We start from the raw sequence: 21,217 nt of genomic DNA, 5'->3' as shown, positions 1-21,217 counted from the left end.
AAGTAACTGGTCGGGTAAACTTTGCAAATCACTCTTGTGTATCCAGCCAGTGTCACAAAAATCAATTCAATTATAGACCAGTAAAAAAGATCCACTTATCTTGCTTCCTTTTGGCATCGAAATCTGTGCTCAAGCTAGACTCTTCCCAAAGCGTAAAAAAAAATTAATAATAAAAACTTTACACATTTTTGACCCCTCCGGTAAAAATCGTTCCAATGCAGTAGAGTAAAACTTATTTGACAAATACAACCATGTGAAATGTTTCTTGACTCAAAAACAGCAATGCAAAATAAAAACACCATATAAGAAAAAAACCTATTATTCTATGAAGGTGTTATATTATTTGTGTAAATGTGTCATTCTTAAATCAAGCAGCATTTTAATACCACAGAATCACATTCGAGCAGACAGCTCTGCTCCTGTCTTCGGAACCATGTGAGCAAACGCCGCGCGCCGCCTGCGCAAGCCGATGTCGACACCGCACTGCCGGGGCGAGTCACGTGGCTCTCACGTGACACCGGAGTCAAGCGCAGTTGCGGAGCGTCGGACCCGAAGATCGGGGGTAAGCGGTCACATAATAAAAATTGCTTTATCAATATTGACTAGCGGATTGATTTTATATTATGCACAGACTATGTGCATTATCGGTTATTTTTCGCAGGCTTCGCTGTCCAATGGCCAGTTAAACCTGGTGTGATTTGTCCAAAAATGCAAAGTTCCCATATTGCAAGTGAGAAAAGAAGAAATAAACAAAATTAGCTAGCTTTTCTGTTCCCGGTTTTCATATGCGTTAGTGAGGCATTAAACCCGATAGCTCCCAATGAAAATGTGATGTAAATTAGTTCTTGTACTTCAAAGAAAAATGTAGTAGCTTTTAATAATTTTACTGATTTTTTTTCATTAGGACGCAGCTGCTTTGCCAGTGGAAGTATATATTAACCATTTCTCGGGATGCGATTTTACAAAATTAATACCAGGTGCCCACCCATTGTATATTACAGATGTTCCGTGATTTTTTTAGTTGAGCAGAACATGGTGTGTAAAAGGTTTTCTAAGTGATTTATTCCAATCTTGACGCGTTTTACCGGGGGTTAGATGTAACGGACTGGATGGGACGTTAATTCATTTCATGAAATTTGCATAGTCTGTTACTATAATTAAAAATGCATTTTATTTAACGATCATGCTGTAGTGTTTCTATCCGAAAATTTGTGCTAATGCGTACCGCAGTAAATTATAACCTTGGCAATGGTAATACAGGCAATGCAATGGTTAAGCATATGAACTTGTGCCCAAAGAAGTTGCGGCTTCAGACGCAAGTGGCAGCAATATTGTAACAGGTTATCTAACATGCAATATCGTTTTTCATTCACTGCAACTGCAACTAAGTCATCGAAATTGAGTGAATGGGAATAAGGTGGTTTAATCTGCATTTGGCCGAAGAATAAGATGTTGGACCAGATATTAAGCAATCTAAGAATATTTGTTTTGAATGTTCGCATATTCTTGTAATATTTAAAGCATATATACGTATTCTCTTCATCACGCACCTTATATCTTTGCATTATTACACACGTAATATACGCTGTTACTGTGGTCATGCAGATTTTCTTACTAATTGACCTTACCAGCAGATTCCACATTGAGTGATTAATTCTCCAGTACTGCCAAGATTTATCATATGAATCTATATCTTTACACCTCTGTGGTCTGTAATCTTAACCTCGTTTCTTAAGCTTTAATATTCATAATTAGGACTATGTTTTTAGAGTGAGAAAGTACAGTTAAAAAAATTGTCCCACTCTGCCAATATCTACCCTACCAAGGACAGACGTTAGTAAGTTTTTTTTTGGAATATACACTTCTATACATGAGAAGGCTTTTCCGGTGTTTAATGGCTGGTGACCAGCATCTAGACTGTATTAGATGAAAGGGGTTTTGTGGTTTGGCTCTGACAACAATTTAGAAATTTTAAAACGGGGCGGGGGGGTGTTATGATTTATACAGCATCTAATCAATCATAAGTGGTGGTGGTAAAGATGCGTGAGGAGAATATAACACAGAAATCCCTTAAGACCCCTGCAGAATCCACTATATTATTTGTGTTATAATGCAAAGTGTTATTGTGTAAACAAAGGGTGTTTTAAATTAATTCTTAAAAAGGAAGGGGATGCTAAAATAATTATTCTTAAACTCATTTTGGCTTTAGTTTCAGAGAGCTTGTACTGCTGTACTTTGAACACAGAAACAGGACATTTGTATCACAAAAAGAGACTGAAGTACTTCGCCTAACATGCAGTGCCATCCCTTCTCGTATTTGAAACTTCTGGATTGCTAGACCGCTAAACAGCTCACTAGAAGTTGTAATTGCTGTTATTTTTCTTACTCATGAATGCCTGTTTAATATTCAAAACCAGTGTTTCTTCTAATTATATGCCAGGAAGGCATCTAGCAATGCTTGCACTGTAACATATTTAATAAGGCAGAATTTAATGTACATTTCCACGGTAAAAAAATGTTGTTTTTTTTTTTGCTGAATTCCTAAATTCATAGATGGCACCCAGGGAAGCGATTTTCAAAAGTGTAGATTTTTAAAAAATGTTTTATATGCTGATATTGTACTCTGTTTACAGATCTCCTCCTGACTGCGAATTTCCAGAATTTTCCGGGGGTCGGGACAAAGATGTTGCCAACAGGAGGAAGTTCACCATGGTTGGAAAGCTGATGCACGCATTTTCAAAGCCTGAGAGACAACTGTGCTCTCTGCAGTGACATCCTGAACTGGATGCATCATATAATGCAATATTCCAAATGGGACATGCTTGACTAATTTAGCTGTAAATTATTGTTGAACTTCAATGGCTGTGAACAGAGAATTAGCTGAAGATAATTACTACAGTCTGAAATTTGAATGAAGATTTGAGGACGTACAGCAAAGTTATACCTAAGGATGACCGAATGTCATGAAGTGAGCAGTCTGCGTACAGTCACAGTGTGTTATTCAGATACATTGTTTGTTTGCTAACTGCATTGTTGGTGACTAACCTTGTGGGTAAAGCATTCATTTAGTCAAACAAGCAACATCAGTCAGTCAGCCTTCCACATTTTACTAATATTGGGAAGAGATACAGGCTATTTAAGATTTTGCCAAACAGAAACATCCCTCAGTAAATTCGGCAGGAAATAATCTTAAGATGTAAAATGTCTACCCTGATAATTCCTTACATTGCATTGAAATATAAGATATGATGTAATAGGTGATATTTGTACAACCTGATAGGTTGCCAGTAGTCCTGGGCGGTATATCAGTTCATCCAATATACTGGTTTTAATTTCCCATACAGTATTAATTTTTCATATAACATTATACCAAAGCATAACAATCAACAGCTGTAATGCTTCAATGAGCAGCAAATTATATAATATTGTTCGCTGATAGAAGTGCTATGGATGGCTGTGCAGAGTGTATTGGGAGAGGATCCCTGTTATCTATGCAAACCCTTCTTACTAACAGTTATAACTTTATAACAATAATTCTCCATATGTAACTGCTCATAGTCTTTACTGCTTCAGTCTGTGCCTGAAAATTTGGATTACATGTAATATTATTAGGTCTGCAATGAAATGCATATCAGTGAAGCAAATTTTATCGATTCATCACATAATAATCATCCAATAAATCTAATCTAATAAAACATGTTGATTATACAATTAAGCTAAATGTAAACGATTTTTACTTTTGATCTTCACTTGCTCTAAGGGTGAACTTGGGGCAAAAAAACATGATATACTGTGAAACTGCCAGAATCTTAAAAATATTTTTATTTATAAAAGGTTATACAGATTTTTGGTTATACCGCCCAGAACTAGTTGCCAATTATTGCATTTTCATTGTCTTACTAGTTTATCTTATACTATATATATAAGTGCCACATAACTTCATCTGTATTTGCACTGATCAAACAGAATGACCTTAAAAATATCTTAAAAATCATTCTAAACTTGTGATATTAATGCTGACCCTCCATTAGAAGATGTACAATTAATGTATATTTTTTATTTTGCCTGCAATTCCCTGCAAGGTACTGACACTAAACCCAACCGCTTTTCCTACCTGACAACAAGTCTGGTCATTCAGTAGGGATGCTGGCCGCATTGGAGCATGGGCCCATCCTCTGCAGCGACTCCAACATCCTGTGCCTGTCCTGGAAGGGTCGGGTACCCAAGAGCGAGAAGGAGAAGCCCGTGTGCAGGAGGAGGTACTACGAAGAAGGGTGGCTGGCCACGGGGAACGGGAGGGGGGTCGTCGGGGTCACCTTCACCTCCAGCCACTGTAGGAGGGACAGGCACACTCCGCAGAGGGTCAACTTCAATCTGAGGGGACACAACAGTGAGGTAAGACTGCTTTGGTTTTGGGGGTGTGGAGTAGGTAGGCCTCACAGACCTGTTTGTGGTAAGCGGGTGGATGGATGGATCGAAGGATGGATCGATTGATCGATCCACAGTATCGTGCAAAAGTCTTAGGCAGTCCAAAGAAATGTTTAAAGCTGATTACCTGGTCAGTAAATGCATTTTTGCTCAGAAGAAAATAAACACTATTTAACATTAGAACATGTGCAAATTGAGTAACACAAAATAATTAGCCAGAATTTATTTTGTTCTCTAAAAAGTTACTGATAGCTAGTTGGACGGCTAGATGAACATCGCTTCTGTTCCCAGACCTCCTCAGGGGCACCCCAGCCATTCCATGTATTTCTTAAAATTTCACCATCAGCTCCCTTAATTATTTAAACTTATTTAAAAAGTCAAGGAGAAATGTAGTGGCTACACAAGGTGTGCTAGTGACCAAGCCAAGAAAATCATAGGTGCACTGGATGGTTACTGCAAATACTGGGGTGATTTTAGCAGTTTTGAAAGCTGACAGGTATAGTATTATAGTTTTACACCAACACGAAGATCATTTAAATGGCATTTTCTTTAGCTGCCTAAGACCTGCACAGTTCTGTATATATTAACAACAAGAGCTTGTTTATCTGTATCAGAATCTCTTTGTTAGGGAGCGTCTTTTGTTTTAGATTTGGGAACAATAAGCATTTCATAAATGCATTGCAGTTGTTTTCTTTATTATTTTGGACTGGGCTGCAAAACAAGCTCACCTTTGGTGAGTGATTTAGAAGAATGACGATTACAAAAAAACTAAAAAGTGGCCCACCAGCTAGTAAAACAAAGAACTGCACATAGGACTACATTTTACAACTTAGCCCAGTTAGTAGAAAAACAAGCTAGAGTTGCAGCCCTGCCTGCATGTTGCTGTAGCGGCCAGTGGTCAGTCTGTGTGGGTGTCAGGTAGAGCATTCAGGATGACAGACCGCACGCCTTGGGTTAAATTAAAAATGGAAATAAAAATGGCTGCTCCCGTTTCAGTCTCTGAAGTATTTTGCCTCGAAACAAGGCGAAGACGCCGCTGCTAGCTTTGTTCGCTCTATTTTTAGCTGCCCTTGAGGTTGATTTAAAAAAAAAAAAAAAAGTCATGAAATGCCTTTCAGCCTCATAAACCCACTCATCTGCTTGGTGGTTGTGACATTTTTAAACATAGTGGCTGAGCTAAAATGGGCCATTTCGGTGTGTATTGTATGACATATGCATGCGCATTTGGAAAAGATGTTCCTTTTGCCGTTTAATCTCACGCACCAGTATTTAATGTCAGCTTATTCGATTTGAAACGCAGCGGTCTTTTACACATCTTCACTCTGTCTTTGGCTAACAGTTGGAAAAAAAAAATACACTATATTTCTGGTAAATTTGAACCCCATTAAAGCTGTCTTACATTAATTATACATGATGAAAATATTTTCGCATCAAAGATGAGCACATTATATTTGAATGTTGAATTCTTTTTGACTACATCTGAATATGAATTTCAGCCTGTTAAGCACTGAATGCTAATGTATGACCTTTGTTTCATCCATTGGACTCTTTGAGCCTATGATTAAAGTTTTCAGATTTGAGTAGACAGGTCTTAAACATAAGCCAGTAGGTAATGACTAATGAATAGATGCACTCAGTGCTGTAGTTTTAGCAAAGAGTTATGGGGAGGGGAATGTGTGTGTTTTAGGTTGTCCTGGTGCGCTGGAATGAGCCTTTTCAGAAGCTGGCGACTTGTGATCGGGATGGAGGTATATTTGTCTGGATCCAGTACGAGGGCCGGTGGTCCGTGGAGCTGGTGAACGACCGCGGCGCTCAGGTGAGACAAGATCGCCTGCTTTCATGGCTGTTAAAAGATTGCTTGGTGTAGGAGAGGAAGTGGGAGCAGGAAGGACAGATCTGAGTCTGTAAAATGGCTGTTATAAGATTTTAACGTCTTGTTTGTAAGACTAAATAACGACATTTTGAGGTAAATGAATTTTTGGAGGAATTCAGAACAGAAAAGGTAACCTTGAAATATTTTTAGTTCTTCTGATTCTGAGAATAAGTCTTTTTAATTCACGCTTAAATTTATCATGAGCTGTGAAAATGATTCCCTAATAGATTTTTTTTTTTAATGATCGTTCCTGTTCTTTTTCCAACAGGTGAGTGACTTCACCTGGTCGCACGACGGCACGCAGGCGCTCATCTCGTACCGGGACGGCTTCGTGCTGGTCGGCTCGGTCAGTGGCCAGAGGCACTGGTCATCAGAGATCAACCTGGAGAGCCAGATCACGTGTGGAATCTGGAGCCCCGACGACCAGCAGGTGATTCAGCATGAGTTTGGCACACATCCATGGAGGAGGTGGAGAGATCAGAAGAAATTATAACAACGAAAGATATATGCATAGATACATTTGTAAGGGACGTAGTGTTTATATATGTATATTAGGTACTTTGAGGCGACTAACGTGCATATTTTTTTAAATAGCTATATTCAAAGGCAACGGATAATTATTCATAAATACATCAAATGTAGAGCATTTTGAAAATCCGTCAATTATATTTTGTTTTATACCATGAAACGTATTAAATTGTGGATTATGGTTTTAAATGAGTATGCATTATAATTATCTGTATAGCTATTATTATTTTTTTAACCCTGATAATGCTGAAAACCCCTTTGGACGGTTTGTGGGCCTTGCCGCCGCAGGTTCTGTTCGGGACGGCGGACGGTCAGGTGATCGTCATGGACTGTCACGGCCGCATGCTGGCGCACGTTCTCCTGCACGAGCTGGACGGCATCATCGGCATGTCCTGGAACTACCCCAACTTCCTGATGGAGGACAGCAGCGAGAGCGACACCGACCCTGATGATCACGCCAAGCCTCCAGGTACCTGTAATAAAGGACCAAGGGGCTTATAAGGTTACCCCCCCTGATTTAAATCACGCCATTTATAAACATGCTGAAGCTGCAGGTGCCATATTAATTAATGAACTGGATGGGGGAAGTCTTCTGGTTCTGATCCAAGGTGGATTTTGATGATGTACTGAAGGTGTTTCGTCTTAATAGCTTCATTCAGTGTATAAAGACATCGGGTAAAGAAGTAAACACGAGTAAGCAGGAGCAGGGATTCCTTTGGGTCACTTTGGGGAATGTGTATAAGATTTGTACTGTGTATAAAAATTGTGCTACATTGATTTTTTGGACATGTAGTAATTTCCTGAGTGGTGCCACTGTCCACCCTGTTCCCAGCACACACGCAGAAAGCTCTCTTCACGGTCAGCTTCACGTCAGGAAACATCAATTTGATGAATAACTACGACGACCTCTCGCCTGCCACAATCTGCTCAGGGCTCAGAGGTGGGTTTGTCTGGATCTTGTCTGGAACAGATTCTGCCCTGTATGTGAATTCGAAGAAAATAGACCCAGTTGATATTTTGATGTTACTGAGCTCAGCTTCACAGCAACAGGGATGATGTGCAGGTGACGATGATCTGTCTTCAGTTTTCATTAAATGTTTACTTAAGTATTAATAACATAAGTTAAATACTGATCTCATGTTTGTCCATCATTAATGAAGCATGATGCATCTTTCATCCCAAGCAGTTATTATATTTGTTACTATATCTTTTAATTCTGTAAAACTTTGTGAACTACTGAAGTTCACTACTCATATTTCTTCATTGTTAATGAAGAATTATGACACAGCTTTTGTGTCAAGTAGCGACTGTATTTGTTCATGATCTGTTCATAATTTGTACTTCAGAAGTAACTGAGTTTTTGCTAAGTATTTGTGCCCTGTCAATTAAAATGTTACCAAGGTTTTTGAATCTTCTTGAAAACGTGTATCATTAATTAAAATCTGGGAACTCTGAATGTTTAGTCAGCCTGGAATAACACATTGTGTGGTGTATCCTTTTCTCATATAAGGCCTCTATACATGCCATCACTTGATTTTTTTGTTGTCCTCTGATGGGAGCACACATGGTTATACAACTGGTCCGCTGCCACGGACACTTAGCTTGTTAGCACGATAACTCAAAAAGTATTCCATGATTTTTTTCTTCAAACTTTGCAGACACGTTGTATTGGTAAAGATCTGAAGCTATTCAAATCTTGACACAAATTGACCGAAATTGAAGCAGCGTCACATTAGTAGTAAAGACAGTAGTAAAGAGAAGTGCAATCTTACACTCGGAGCTTATAAACCTGTTTACATTGAGACAAGTAACACAAAGTTGGGCTTTTAATAAATATTTTTTAGAGAGCCTGCGAGAGTGTGTTGGAGGCTAGAGATTACAGAGGATGGGTAATGTGGGAGGAGTACGGATTAGATTTGGAGAGAGGGTGACTGTCTGGGGAATGCATTGCTGTCGTTCTGACAGCATCTAGTTTTTCTTTTTAATCTCCTTTCAGATGTAGTTGTGCAGTGGTGTTCCCAGGGGGACCTCCTGGCCGTGGCCGGACTGGAGAGACACAGCCTCCCTGCGGACATGGCCTGCATTTCCTTGGCAAGGAATGTCCTCGTCAAATTCTACAATGTCCATGGTGAGCACATCTACACGCTGGAGACCCCTGCTCAGGTAAGTCCACCTCTCCATCCTCTGGGAGGGAACAAAAATGTGGACTGTCTGTGTCGAAAAACACTGCTATATGTGATCAGTTGTGTATTACTTGCCTCACTTGAACAAAAGCATCAGAAGCATCTATCTAAGCATCTAAAATCATCTACCAAACGAAAATGTAAATGCAGCCACAGGTGGCATCGTGGTTTGGTTTTTGAGTAGTTCCTGTTTTGATTGCCCTGTTTAGAGGCAATTGCACCTTTTTCAGTGGATCTGTGTTCCCTTGTGTAGCATGACATAAACAGAATTTAAGATTTCAAATTTTTGTCTAAAGATCTTGAGGGATAAACATACGGTGTAGTGTGAGTTATGTAGCGTATTAATTAGATACCGTATTTCCGCGATCTATGAATGAACATGAGCGAACCGTCTAATTTATGCACTTTATGTACCTGTTTATTGAATTTGTGTCGTGATTGGTTGTTTATATATGAAACATCCAATCATTACCGGCCCCCTTTCAGCGTCCAATCAGCACAGTGTGCTGGGGACACCGAGACTCGCGGCTCTTCCTGGCCTGCGGGCCGGCACTGTACGTGGTGCGGGTGGAGCACCGGGTGGCCAGCCTGCAGCTGCTGTGTCAGCAGGGCATCGCCAGTGTCCTGCGGGAGGAGAAGGACGTCAGCAAGCTGAACATGCCGTCCCGCCTCTGCTCCTACGTCACCACCGCCTTCATCCCCACCATTAAGGTACGTGTTGCTGCCGTTTAGCAGTCGGTGGGCGATTCTAGGCAGGAAAAGAGAAAAATCAAGAGAAACGATTTGTCAGGAGAGAAGAGATTATCTGTAGTCGTGGGAGGTCATTGGAAAGTCAGCGGATGCTGATTGACCCTGTAGTCGGACCCCAAAACTAGGTCTCACCTCTCTATATATAACTATTAGGGCTGCACAATATCACATCGCGATTATATACCGCACGTGTAATACTCACCAGGGCTTCAGATGACAGGCGTAAACATTTGTTTTTCGGCACTATATAGATGTTTACTTACACCCACTTGGTAAGCAGATTAGTAGTGCGCTTAAAATAATAGTGGGAGGCATATTACGGTGCCCAAAAATTAGTAATCTGTATAAATTTGACGTATCCTTATGTTTTATAAACCATGTTGGACTTCAAACTGCAAAAAGTACCACTACAACACTGGCAAAAAAAACCAAAACAGTAGCATGTTTTGTGCTCTGCTAACAAAAATGAATAAGCAGACAGATATGCAGGACTTATGCAGTGTGGTTCATAGAGAGCAGGACGGGGGATGGAAGAACTGTGCAGATTCCCGTCAATGATGAAGAAACGATCATGATTGTAGTCGTTCAAAAAAACGCCATGGGGGATTCTTTGTAAATATTGTTCTGAAAATCTGTTTATAAGTGGAATACTGGCATATTTTTCACTATTTCATACTTCAAAGGGGGCAAGACGGATGGGGCGGACTGAGTAAAGGTGTTTTTGTCACGTGCGAGCCAAATTTTTTGTCGTAATAATTTTCGAACAGTGCTTCCGCACTTTTATCCGCAGCCGCCCATCCCGGACCCCAACAACATGCGGGACTTTGTCAGCTATCCCACCACGGGTAACGAGCGGCTCCACTGCACCATGAAGCGTACGGACGACTGCCCAGAGGAGGGCGGGCCCTGTTACACCCTCTACCTGGAGTACCTGGGCGGCCTGGTGCCCATCCTCAAGGGCCGGAGGATCAGCAAGCTGCGACCCGAGTTCGTCATTGTGGACCCGAAGGAGAACTTCAGAGCAGGTGCCTGAGCAGCTGCACATTCTCACCTTGAGAATTTTTTTCAAGGGGAAAAAAAGGGTTACAGTAAAATAGAATATTTGGATATTTTGTGTAGGACAATGACCTTAACGTTTCAGGTATGGTACCAGTCAAAGGTTTGGACACATCACGCCATCTACAAAGGAGAGTAATAGAGTGTCACATCACATGACCTGGCCACATGACTTAACGACTAAATTGTTTTGGACGAGTTTGACCAGAGAGTGAAGGAGAAGTGACCAATGAGAGCTCAGCATATATGTGGGACCTCCTTCAGCACAGCTGGAAAAGCTTCCCAGGAGGCCACCTCATGAAACTGGCATAGAGGAGACAGTAGGGTCAGTGCCCAGTGGTGGGATGACAGTGCCAACCACGGGACAACCTGCCCCCCAACAAATTATTATTTTTGTTTAATATGTTTTTGGTCAGGGGCGGCATGGTGATGCAGTGTTTAGCAGTATTGCCTCATATGTCTGGGACCCGGGTTTGAGTCTCCGCCTGGGTCACATGTGTGTGGAGTTTGCATGTTCTCTCCATGTCGTCGTGGGGTTACCTCAGGGTACTCCGGTTTCCCCCCACAGTCCAAAAACATGCTGAGGCTAATTGGACTTGCTAAATTGCCCGTAGGTGTGCATGTGTGAGTGAATGGTGTGTGAGTGTGCCCTGCGATGGGCTGGCCCCCCATCCTGGGTTGTTCCCTGCCTCATGCCCATTGCTTCCGGGATAGGCTCCGGACCCCCCGCGACCCAGTAGGATAAGCGGTTTGGAAAATGGATGGATGTTTTTGGTCAGTGTGTAATTCCATATAAGTTATTTTATATATTTTATTTTATAGTTTTCATAATTATCCTGAAATGTACCAAATAGTACAAATAACCCATTCTGTGGGTAGGAGTGTCCAAACTTTTGCCTGTACTGCATATTAAAATGATGTATTTTCTCTTTTGAATGATTTTTTAAAAATATTTTTTCCCAGAAATGGGTAGTCAAAACAATTTTCAGATCTAATAATAGAAAACTATATAAAATGTTTTTAAATCTTTCAAGTTTATTGCATGTAACAAACAATCAATTTACATGATAAGATTTATTTTTTTTTGCTAAATGTTTTCATATCTTCTTAACTCTTACTCTGGATTTGATTTAAATACTTTTGTTTATTACAGAAACAAATGGTAATGTACAACTGAGGCAAAATTAATAGTTTAGATGATGAAATTGTGTAATTAGTTTTTAATTTTGATAAATTAGAGAAATTGATATCTTACGGTAATAAGCTATCTTTGGAAGAGGACTGCTCCAAGCGGGCTCCAGCATCCAAGCCCACAGACGCCAGGCAGATAGACTCCGCGGTCTCACTCATCCTTTTTCCCCCCTTTTGTATTTAGACGAGGTTTACGGAAACAGCCTGATTTCCTCTATGATCGACAGCTGCAACTGTTCCGACTCCAGCGACAACGAGCTGAATGACGACTGGGTTGGAAAGAAGTCCTCCAAGTCACTGGGAAGCAAGTCGCCTAAACCGAGGTGTTTGTGCTTTGAAATAACTACAAAACATTTGTGTCACCCGGTGCTCCTTAACCAGTTGACCTTATGAAGGACAGTCAGATGAGTTAACAGCTAACGAGTACTGAAGAACTTTTATTTTCATTCTATAAAAATAAATCAATTTGTAATGTGGGGAGTATGGAGTCCTTATGAAATGTAGTCCATTTCTTACTTATTTTGCAACAGAATTAATATGGATGTGAGAAAATCGCCTAAGCTATCCAGGGCTGTGCAGGACATATCCCGGTCACCACGGTTACCTGCTCGGAACCCCGCTATTGGCTCCCCAGGGCTCACATGCAAAGAGTTCCCTCTAGATGACATTACTGAGGTACTGGTTCTGTCACAATGGCAGATAAATTACAGTGTTTTTCTTTCTTGCTGTTACAATTAATTGCAGGTCTTTCAGTTTAATTGTCTGGCGTTCTATGTCATATAACCATGAAAGGTTTTTCTTTGTTACACAGCACAATTACCTTGCTCAAGTGACATCCAATATTTGGGGCACGAAGTTTAAAATTGTGGGCCTTGCCTCATTCTTGCCGACAAACCTTGGCGCAGGTAACATTTGTATTCTAACAATAAGTGATTGTACTCTACTGAAGTACTTAATTCGACATATATAATCACCAAGTTTATATCATTTAATTTTTTTTTCCAGTTATCTATAAGACAAGTCTATTGCACCTTCAGCCAAGACAGATGACTATTTACCTCCCAGAAGTGCGAAAGATATCCCTGGACCTGATGAACCTCCCTGTCTTCAATCCGAACGTCTTCAGTGAGGATGAGGATGATTTACCAGGTATGGAAGTGTGTGGAGATATTTCTGGGTTATATACTGACAAATTTTTAATGTTTTATTAGATGTGTAATTGGTCAATGAGTATATTATACTGCTGACAGATAAATTTGTATTTGTATAGTTACAGTCATTCTGTCTTGCACAGTGACGGGACCCTCGGGAGTTGTTGATGACAATCCACCCTGCACCGTCAACATCCCCATTGCACCCATCCATAGCCCCGCCCAGGCGATGTCACCTACTCAGAGCATTGGACTTGTCCAGTCCCTATTGGCTAGCCAGAATGTTCAGCTCGACGTCCTGACTAATGCTACCGCCAGTGCGGCTGCCATCTCTGGGGTCTCTGGGCGTAACCAGGAGGCGGGGGCGTCGCAGTATAGCTTGCCCACTAGATATTCCGGCCCCGGACAAGTGATCTTCAGTGGGATGGAATTGGGTCGCATTTCGGTTGGGCTACCTCTTGCACATCAGCAGCAGATTCAGCAGCGTCAGCAGCAGCAGCAGCAGCAAATGCAGCCGCCGCAGCTAAAACAGCAACAGAAGCCTCCGCAGCAGCAACACGCGCTGCACCAGGTGCAGCAGCTGCAGCAGCAGCAGATTAAACACCAGCTGCAGCAGCAGCAGCAAATGAAGCTGCAGCAGCAGCAGATCCAGCAGCAGCAGCAGCAGATCCAGCAGCAGATTCAGGAGATGCGGCAGCAGCAGCAGCAGATGCGGCAGCAGCACCAACAGCTGCAGCAGCTCAAGATGCAGTTTCCTTTGCCCCCGCTTGCAGCCGGCCACCCCCAGGTCGTGTTGCCTCAGCCTCAGGTTGTGCTCCAGATACCCCGGTTTCCTGATGAGCACGGACGGGAGAGAAGAGACCAGGAGCATCAGCTGAAAGTGAAAACCCCCCACCCAGCCCCTTTGCTCACTGCGGGGGATGCAGCAGTTTTCACTGCCCCTCTGGAGATCAGCAAAATGAACCCTCCGCCACCTTACCCAGGCACTGTAGGGTCTGTGGTTTCAGTAGCCTCTACAAGCCCTAGTGACAACAGCCACACCGGTCAGCCCCAGTTAGATCTTTGCTTGAAAAAGGACTTCTTGCTGTACCCTCTGGCCTCCCAGTACCAGACCCCAGTAGGGTACGAGCGGATAACGACTTTCGATAGTAGCGGGAACGTAGAGGAGGTATGCCGTCCTCGCACGAGGCTGGTGTATAACCAGAGCCTGCACCCTCTCCAGGGACCGGGCAGTTCTGCAACTCTGAGGGTAACTTCTTCAGAGAAGAAGAAAATCCAGCTTCCATACACTTCTGCCACTCTCAGTCGGCTCACAATTCCACGATACTCGATACCTACCAGGGATCCACCGCCCTACCCGGATTCAGCAGCTACTGCACGGAGTCCCGCCCAGCAGATGGACGCCACGCTCATTCGTACCACACCACAGTGCAGCATCAGGGAGGGAGCCTTGAATGTCTCTCAGATGTCTGCCAAAACTCTACCAACCAAGTCCAAAGTCAACAGAACTCTAGCAGCCTCCTACCAACAAAGAGTGTCAAAAGCGTTGCATACTTGTAGCCAGTGTAGTAGCACCAGTGGCAATCCCAGCGTGAATGCTAACAGCGGGAACACCAGTGGGAGCGGCAGTAGTAACGGTATCACAGGTGGGACCATCATGAGGCCAGATTTTACACTGGGAAATGGAGGCCAACTCAACACTATAATCGTTCACTCAAACAGCGCTTCGCCTCTGACTTCACAGTCCTCCTATAATCTACTGGGCCCTCTCGAGAACGGCAGGGACCGGACGGAGTATGTTAATTCAGCTTTCACTGAGGACGAGGAGGTGAATCCGGAGTGCCAGTTAGAGAAACCTGTCCGGCACTTAACCCTGGGAGAAGTCAGCCTGACGGTCAAGCGTCCTCCTCCTTACCAGTGGGATACCAGTAGGGCCTCTGAGGAAATCTGGGTTCCTCGGGAACAGACTGTCTTGACTACCCCTCCTGTGCCACACAAACCACCATCAATCATCCTGAATCAAGACCAGCACTTAAGTGTGTCTCGATTGCCCTTTGACCTCCCACCACAATCTCCCACTAATCTCAGTGTCCCCACTTTCCAGTCAGGTTACCAGATTCCTCTGCCCTTTCCTCCAGGTGCCAGTTATAATGGCCCTCAACTACAAACATTGCAGCCTCCTCCACAACCCTGCCCCATCAAGGAAGCCGTGGCGCCCCTCCCCTTCAGTCAGCAAGAGCCTGCCATGGTCCTGCCGCCCAGTTACCCGCCAAATTTGGCCAACTTGAGCTGCTGTTCACTGCCACCAATCTACCCAAGTGCCAGTTCCTGCACTGGCCTCCAGCTGCCCCCTGCAACCATGCATCCTTGGAACATCTATAACCCATGCCCACCCGTACAAAATCCCCCAGAGACACTTCCCAGCAAATCCCACCAGGTGGTGGAAAAGCCGGTCCTCTCGCCGCCCCCTCCTGCTGATCTCCAGAACCATCTCAGGTTCACAGAGGCCATAGCAGAAGCTAGCGACAACCTTCAGGAGGTACTTCCTCTGAATGAGAGCCCGATGCCTCAGAGAATGGAGGAATTTGTCAAAAAGAGCCGTAGGAGCCTTGACAGCCAGGGAGATGAAGCTAATGTCACTCCTGTGGCGCAGGACAAGGGGAAGAAGGAGGGTCGTGTGCTCAGTGACTTCAACAACCTTATGTCCAGCCCTGGACTCAGCCGAGAAAAGAAGAAACCCAAGAGCCAGAAGGAGCAGCAAAAGGCTAAGAAGATGAACAAGACGAATGAGTTCCAGGACAGCTCGGAGAGTGAGCCGGAGCTGTTCGTCAGCGGGGATGAACTCATGAACCAGAGCCAGAGTAGCAAGAAGGGTTGGAAAAGCAAGCGGAACCTACGCACTACCAGCGAACTGGAGGAGATCAAGTGCCGCAAAGCGAACGAGAAGGAAGACCGGGGCCTCGGTAGTCAAGGCTTTGTGTATGTCATGGCCAACAAACAACCCCTTTGGAACGAGGCCACACAAGTATATCAGCTAGACTTTGGAGGAAGGGTCACGCAGGAGTCAGCTAAGAACTTCCAGATTGAGTTGGAAGGAAGACAAGTAAGGCTTTATACTTCATTTGCTTTTCCCAGAAATGTATGCTTTGTGTACTACTCAACTGCATTGCATTTATAATTCATGGGTCTTTCTATGGGCTAATTGTGGGTTTTTTGTGGGATCTTTGTATGGTCCGTCTTGTTCCATCCATTATTTTTCTCAGGTAATGCAGTTCGGCAGAATTGATGGCAACGCCTACATCCTGGATTTTCAGTATCCGTTTTCAGCAGTGCAGGCCTTTGCTGTAGCCTTGGCCAATGTGACCCAGCGGCTTAAATGAAGAGGTATCGGGATTGGTGCAAGAAGAAAATCGAGAGAGACGCAATTGGTTTGTTATGCTGCGGTGGGGGGGGGGGGGGGGGTGTATGAATAAGGGGTTAGTTTACTGTGGTCACTTTTCAATTTTTATGCTGCTGTAATGTATAGAAGCTGGAGGAACAGCTACCTTATGTACATGCTGCCTTATTTAACTATTTTTATTATAGCAGTTTGTTTTTAAGCTCTTAAGCGACAACCTGCAGTGGAGATTCATTTGCTGAACTACAGCAAATACAGGGGGCTGAAATTAATATCCCTGTTAAATAATTGTGTATTATTATTGTGGTATTTAATCATTGTTTAGTCGTCTAGTGCAGGGGTCCCCAACCTTTTGATGACCACGGACCAGTTCACATTGTGTAAACATTTCACAGACTTGTCACTTGGGGGGGGGGGGGGGTGTGTTAAAATTTAGTGGAATGGACAATGCAGGTGGCAGATCAATTGGTGGAACGAACTTTATAAGTTCAGTAGTTTCCATTTTTTCCCAGATGTGATCAGAACACACGCATGTAATAAGTTGTTAAAAAAACGGCCTGGCTTGAAAACATACACTTTATTTTTGTAAGTTAACCGTTCTTTCCCACGAAGTCCCAGTGTTTTAATTCCGGTGGGATACTGGCCGTCATGCCGGGGTTGGGGATCTCTGTGTTAGTACACATTGGTGGCTGATTAGGCACTTAACTGTGACTTAAGAATTCTCATGCACTTTTTCTTACTTTCGCACTTTTCACTGGTTTCTGTATAAAACTGTGTATAGAGCTGAAGGGTGAGTGGTCTGTCATAGAGTGATTTGGCAAACCTACACGACAGTCCTTTTCAGAAGCCTGAGCCCCTTAATTATCTGTCTGCTAAAGGACAATGTGGTGATGTTTAATAACAAACCAAGTGACAAACCTCTAAATTCATAAGGTTGCTTATTTTTAAGTTTTGGAAAATAAAAATTGCTATGTTTGACAGCTCAGTATTTAATAGGCCTTAATATGTTGCCAATCGTAATTATAAATTATTTTTATTCTAATGTCAATATAAAACATTTTGGACTTCATAAGTTGCACAAAAATATATGCTATAGGCTCTGTGTTGTAACATTGTTTCAATGAATTTGAGTTAAATTTTAAATGTATTTTTCATAGCAAAGTGGGTAATTTATTGAAACGTTGGTTATTTTGCTTAAGCTATTCCCCAAAATATATTTTTACTTGGTTTATCTAAGTGGGAAGTTTTTAGTTTATTGGATTATTAGTGAAATGTGAATGATTAGAACTATGAGTTATTACAATATAAAAGGAATGTATTTAGGCTAGGAATAGTTTTACAATTGGTTAAACAGTTGATGTCGTCTTCACTGTTGTTACTACAAAAACAGTAATATAACATTTGCATGAAGATAACTTGCTGGAAATCAGTAACATGATAATAGAGAACTTAAACATAAGTTAAAATTTAACATCAGCTTATAATTTTAATAATATAATTTGGATCATTAATGTTCAATGAAATATGCAAGCAAGTGCCAATGTTGGTGGTGGGGGGATGGACACCAAGCAAATTCTATTTTCTGCATGTTCCACCTTAGGATTTGGCTCTTGGAACTTTTAACCAAATGTTAAAAGTACAATCAGACCAAGTATTGCCTGTTGGATGTTTGTAACACTATGGACTGTGTTGCACATATTTATGCTAAATCCTGTCAAAAATAACAGGAAACTAGATTTCAAAAGAAATTAACAGCTGGACCAAAGTTTGGCTTTGATAGCTTAATAATGTAATATGGGAAACTTTCTACAATTAGTGCAATGAAATATCGGGGAGTAAGTAATTCACAGGAAATGTTTTGAATATTTATCAATGAGAAAGGAGGATGATGATGATGATGATGATGATGATGATGATGTGGTGTGACTTTGCTGCTAAATTGTGCCAGGGTGACGTAAGGCTTGTAGAAACATGAAGCATGTCTCCTGTCAGAGCGATGGTAAGCTCAACCACTAATGCCGTGTTTCCCAACCCGATCCTTGGGGACCCACACCCGGTCCACATTTTTGCTCCCTCCCAGCTCCTTGCCGGACAGTGCACATTTTTGCATCCTCCCAGCTCCTTGCCAGACAGTGCACATTTTTGCTCCCAAGGACCAGATTGGGAAACACTGCGCTAGAGGACCAGAGTGACCTTGGTGCTTTTTGTAAGGCTGAGTTGGGTTTTCATGCTGGTCTCTGCAAAACTGAAATGTTCTGATGTCGTTCCCCACTGACCAAACCCACATTCCTGGTATCAGTGAATCTGTTTCCTTGCTTTTGGTTGGATCGTGCATATTTTATAAATATGAATAAAACTGGTAAGTGAGCCGAAAGATTCACAAGGGAAGAATTCAGTACATGAAAGCAGCTTACTGTTCTTGAGATCTGTTAAAATCCCCCATTTTCTTTAATGCTTTGTGAATATATTTTTTACCAATCAACAGTCATAGCACCTACTTAATAGGCATTTTACGTTTTTTAAAGCAAATTAGAAAACTTTTAAAAATATAAATATTCTGTAATTTATCTCTTATCACTTCTGTGAAGTCATTGACTAGGAGCATTGAATTTATACCTCAGTAGACACTGTATAATCTTTTTCACATATTTCATCCATGCCAGGTCAGACTATTTTAATAACTGTCGCAAGTTTTACCATGATTACCATGCTTTATTGGGTTTTTAAATGTCTTGTTTGACAAACTTTGTATAATTAAATTAGTGTATGTTCAAAACAATCCATGTATCAACAAACTGCTTTGAGCTGTTGACAGAATATTTGCGGATGTTGCCCTATAATCTTGGATGCAGTGTTTTAAGACAATCCGAATTTTAAAAATGTAATTTTTTTTGTTTACATTGGTTTCCAATACTGATGATGTCCATGATCAGTTTTCTGAGCTTGCGGGGCGTCAGGAGTAGGGAGGCCATCACCTTTGCACACATGATGGTGGGCCATTCTTCTGGACTAGCATGTAGTGCTTGTCCAACACCAGCTTTAAATGCATATTTTTTTGTATATCCTTAAACTAAAAAAAGATAGTTGTATAGGATATGTTACCCCAACCTGTAAAGCAACTTGGTGTCAATTCCATGAAAACTTCACTCCACTTTTTAATGTATATATGCTCTGTTTGTTAAAGTCTCATGCAGTTTGTATTATTAAAAATGCTATAACAGTGTGAACACCAACCCTGATTGGTTGAGCAGCTGCTAATGATGGATGATGAATGATTTTGATTGGATCAATCTGACTTTCCTGGAATGTGTACTGGAGGTGAGCTTAGCTGTGTTTTTTAGAAGACACTGAATGTCTTCTTTTCAACCAGCCTAACGAAGTGCATTGAAAGACATGTTGTTATGTAGTATTGAAAGTTACCACCTTAATTTGTGTGCTTCAGCTCAGAAGAGGTTTAACTAAAAATATGACAGGATATATTATGTTTTTTGTAGGCTTGTTAGATAATGGCCATTTATTTGCGATATATTTCAGTGTTGACATCTGTTACCTTATGTTTTTCTCTGTACTAAGGAAATTAGTGTAAAAATGTGAGAAATTTGTCTACACAAGTCTGAAAAATGTGCTTAATGACCTTTATCTCTTATTAGTCTGTCTGCCTGTTCAAGAAGGTAGTTAATGTATTGTGAAGGCTTGCTGTCAGGTGTTAATTCAAGATAAAATTTCACTGTGGTAGAAAGAAGTAAATACTTGCTTAATCTGTTCAAGTTTAGCGGCAAAGGACGTTTGCGTCTAAATGTTTGTGTAATTGTGAGGTTAGAGAAGATGTAGTAGTACTGTACCTAAATACACAGATTGTTGCTTTGGTGCAATAACCAGTGCCAGGCAGTGTATTCTTTTCGAAAGGCCATGCCTAATAGGACTGATGGAAATCTTTTTGATGGTGCATTATTATGCAGTCAGTTTTAATTTTTATATATTTTTGCATTTGTAGGAGTACCTTTTAATTTTTGATTATAGACAGACACAAGATAACTTTAATTTTGAATATTTTTTTACTTTTTATATACCTAGAAAAATGCACTTTCATCTTTGGGCAGAAATCTCTTTAGTGGCATTTATAGGTACTTTTTTAAATCCAGAGGTGAGGATATGAGGCATGAAATATCACACAACTATAAATAGGTTCATGCTGAAAGATTTTTCTTTTTATTAAAAATGATTTTTTTAATATCATTTCTGCTGTTTTCCCAGTGCTTTGGCAATGAATTTGTTATTGCTACTGAAAAGTGTGCATTAAGTTACATGGCTTGCATGTGCTAGGAGAGATCTTTGTAAATGGGTTTTTTTAGTACTGTAATATGCTTTCATGATCCTTTTTCAGGGAAGAATTTTGAATTTGTATTTATCTGTTCTGTTTTATCAGGATGAGGGCAATTGCTGTCATATAAATGTAATGTGAAATGATTTCATTTCCTTCAGCGTATAAAGGAGAATAGCTACTAATAAAAGGTGTCTGTTAGGATTGCTGATTTACTTTTGTTAATATTTGTTGGTTTTGCTTAGGAATTTGTGTCAATTGTTGTTGCTTAATAAAACTTTACAGTGAGACAAATTTTGTATGTGGGAATATCAAACAAAATGCTTTCGTAGTGCTCAG

At 41.4% G+C, this 21,217-nt stretch overlaps 1 protein-coding gene across 3 annotated transcripts; it reads left to right on the top strand.

The window, feature by feature from the left end:
- The first annotated feature begins 511 nt into the window (after positions 1-511).
- tulp4b (TUB like protein 4b) lies at positions 512-21,172 on the top strand. Of its 3 annotated transcripts, none has more exons than XM_048975373.1 (16): positions 512-562; positions 2,634-2,968; positions 4,142-4,395; positions 6,116-6,244; positions 6,570-6,731; positions 7,118-7,298; positions 7,662-7,769; positions 8,826-8,992; positions 9,499-9,723; positions 10,553-10,787; positions 12,194-12,332; positions 12,540-12,684; positions 12,821-12,914; positions 13,015-13,158; positions 13,304-16,263; positions 16,424-21,172. In XM_048975373.1, exons 3-16 carry the CDS (start codon positions 4,144-4,146, stop codon positions 16,538-16,540), a joined length of 5,058 nt encoding a protein of 1,685 aa, XP_048831330.1. In that variant the 5' UTR covers positions 512-562; positions 2,634-2,968; positions 4,142-4,143; the 3' UTR covers positions 16,541-21,172. The 3 variants fall into 3 exon arrangements, with proteins under 3 accessions (XP_048831330.1, XP_048831329.1, XP_048831328.1); XM_048975372.1 differs by having other exon boundaries at positions 4,139-4,395; XM_048975371.1 differs by having other exon boundaries at positions 4,126-4,395.
- Positions 21,173-21,217: the final 45 nt, after the last annotated feature.

The sequence above is a fragment of the Brienomyrus brachyistius genome, chromosome 14 (assembly GCF_023856365.1).
Source record: "Brienomyrus brachyistius isolate T26 chromosome 14, BBRACH_0.4, whole genome shotgun sequence".
Taxonomy (NCBI): Eukaryota; Metazoa; Chordata; class Actinopteri; order Osteoglossiformes; family Mormyridae; genus Brienomyrus; species Brienomyrus brachyistius.
Note: the sequence above shows the minus strand (reverse complement) of the source record. Positions and strands in the feature narration are given on the sequence as shown.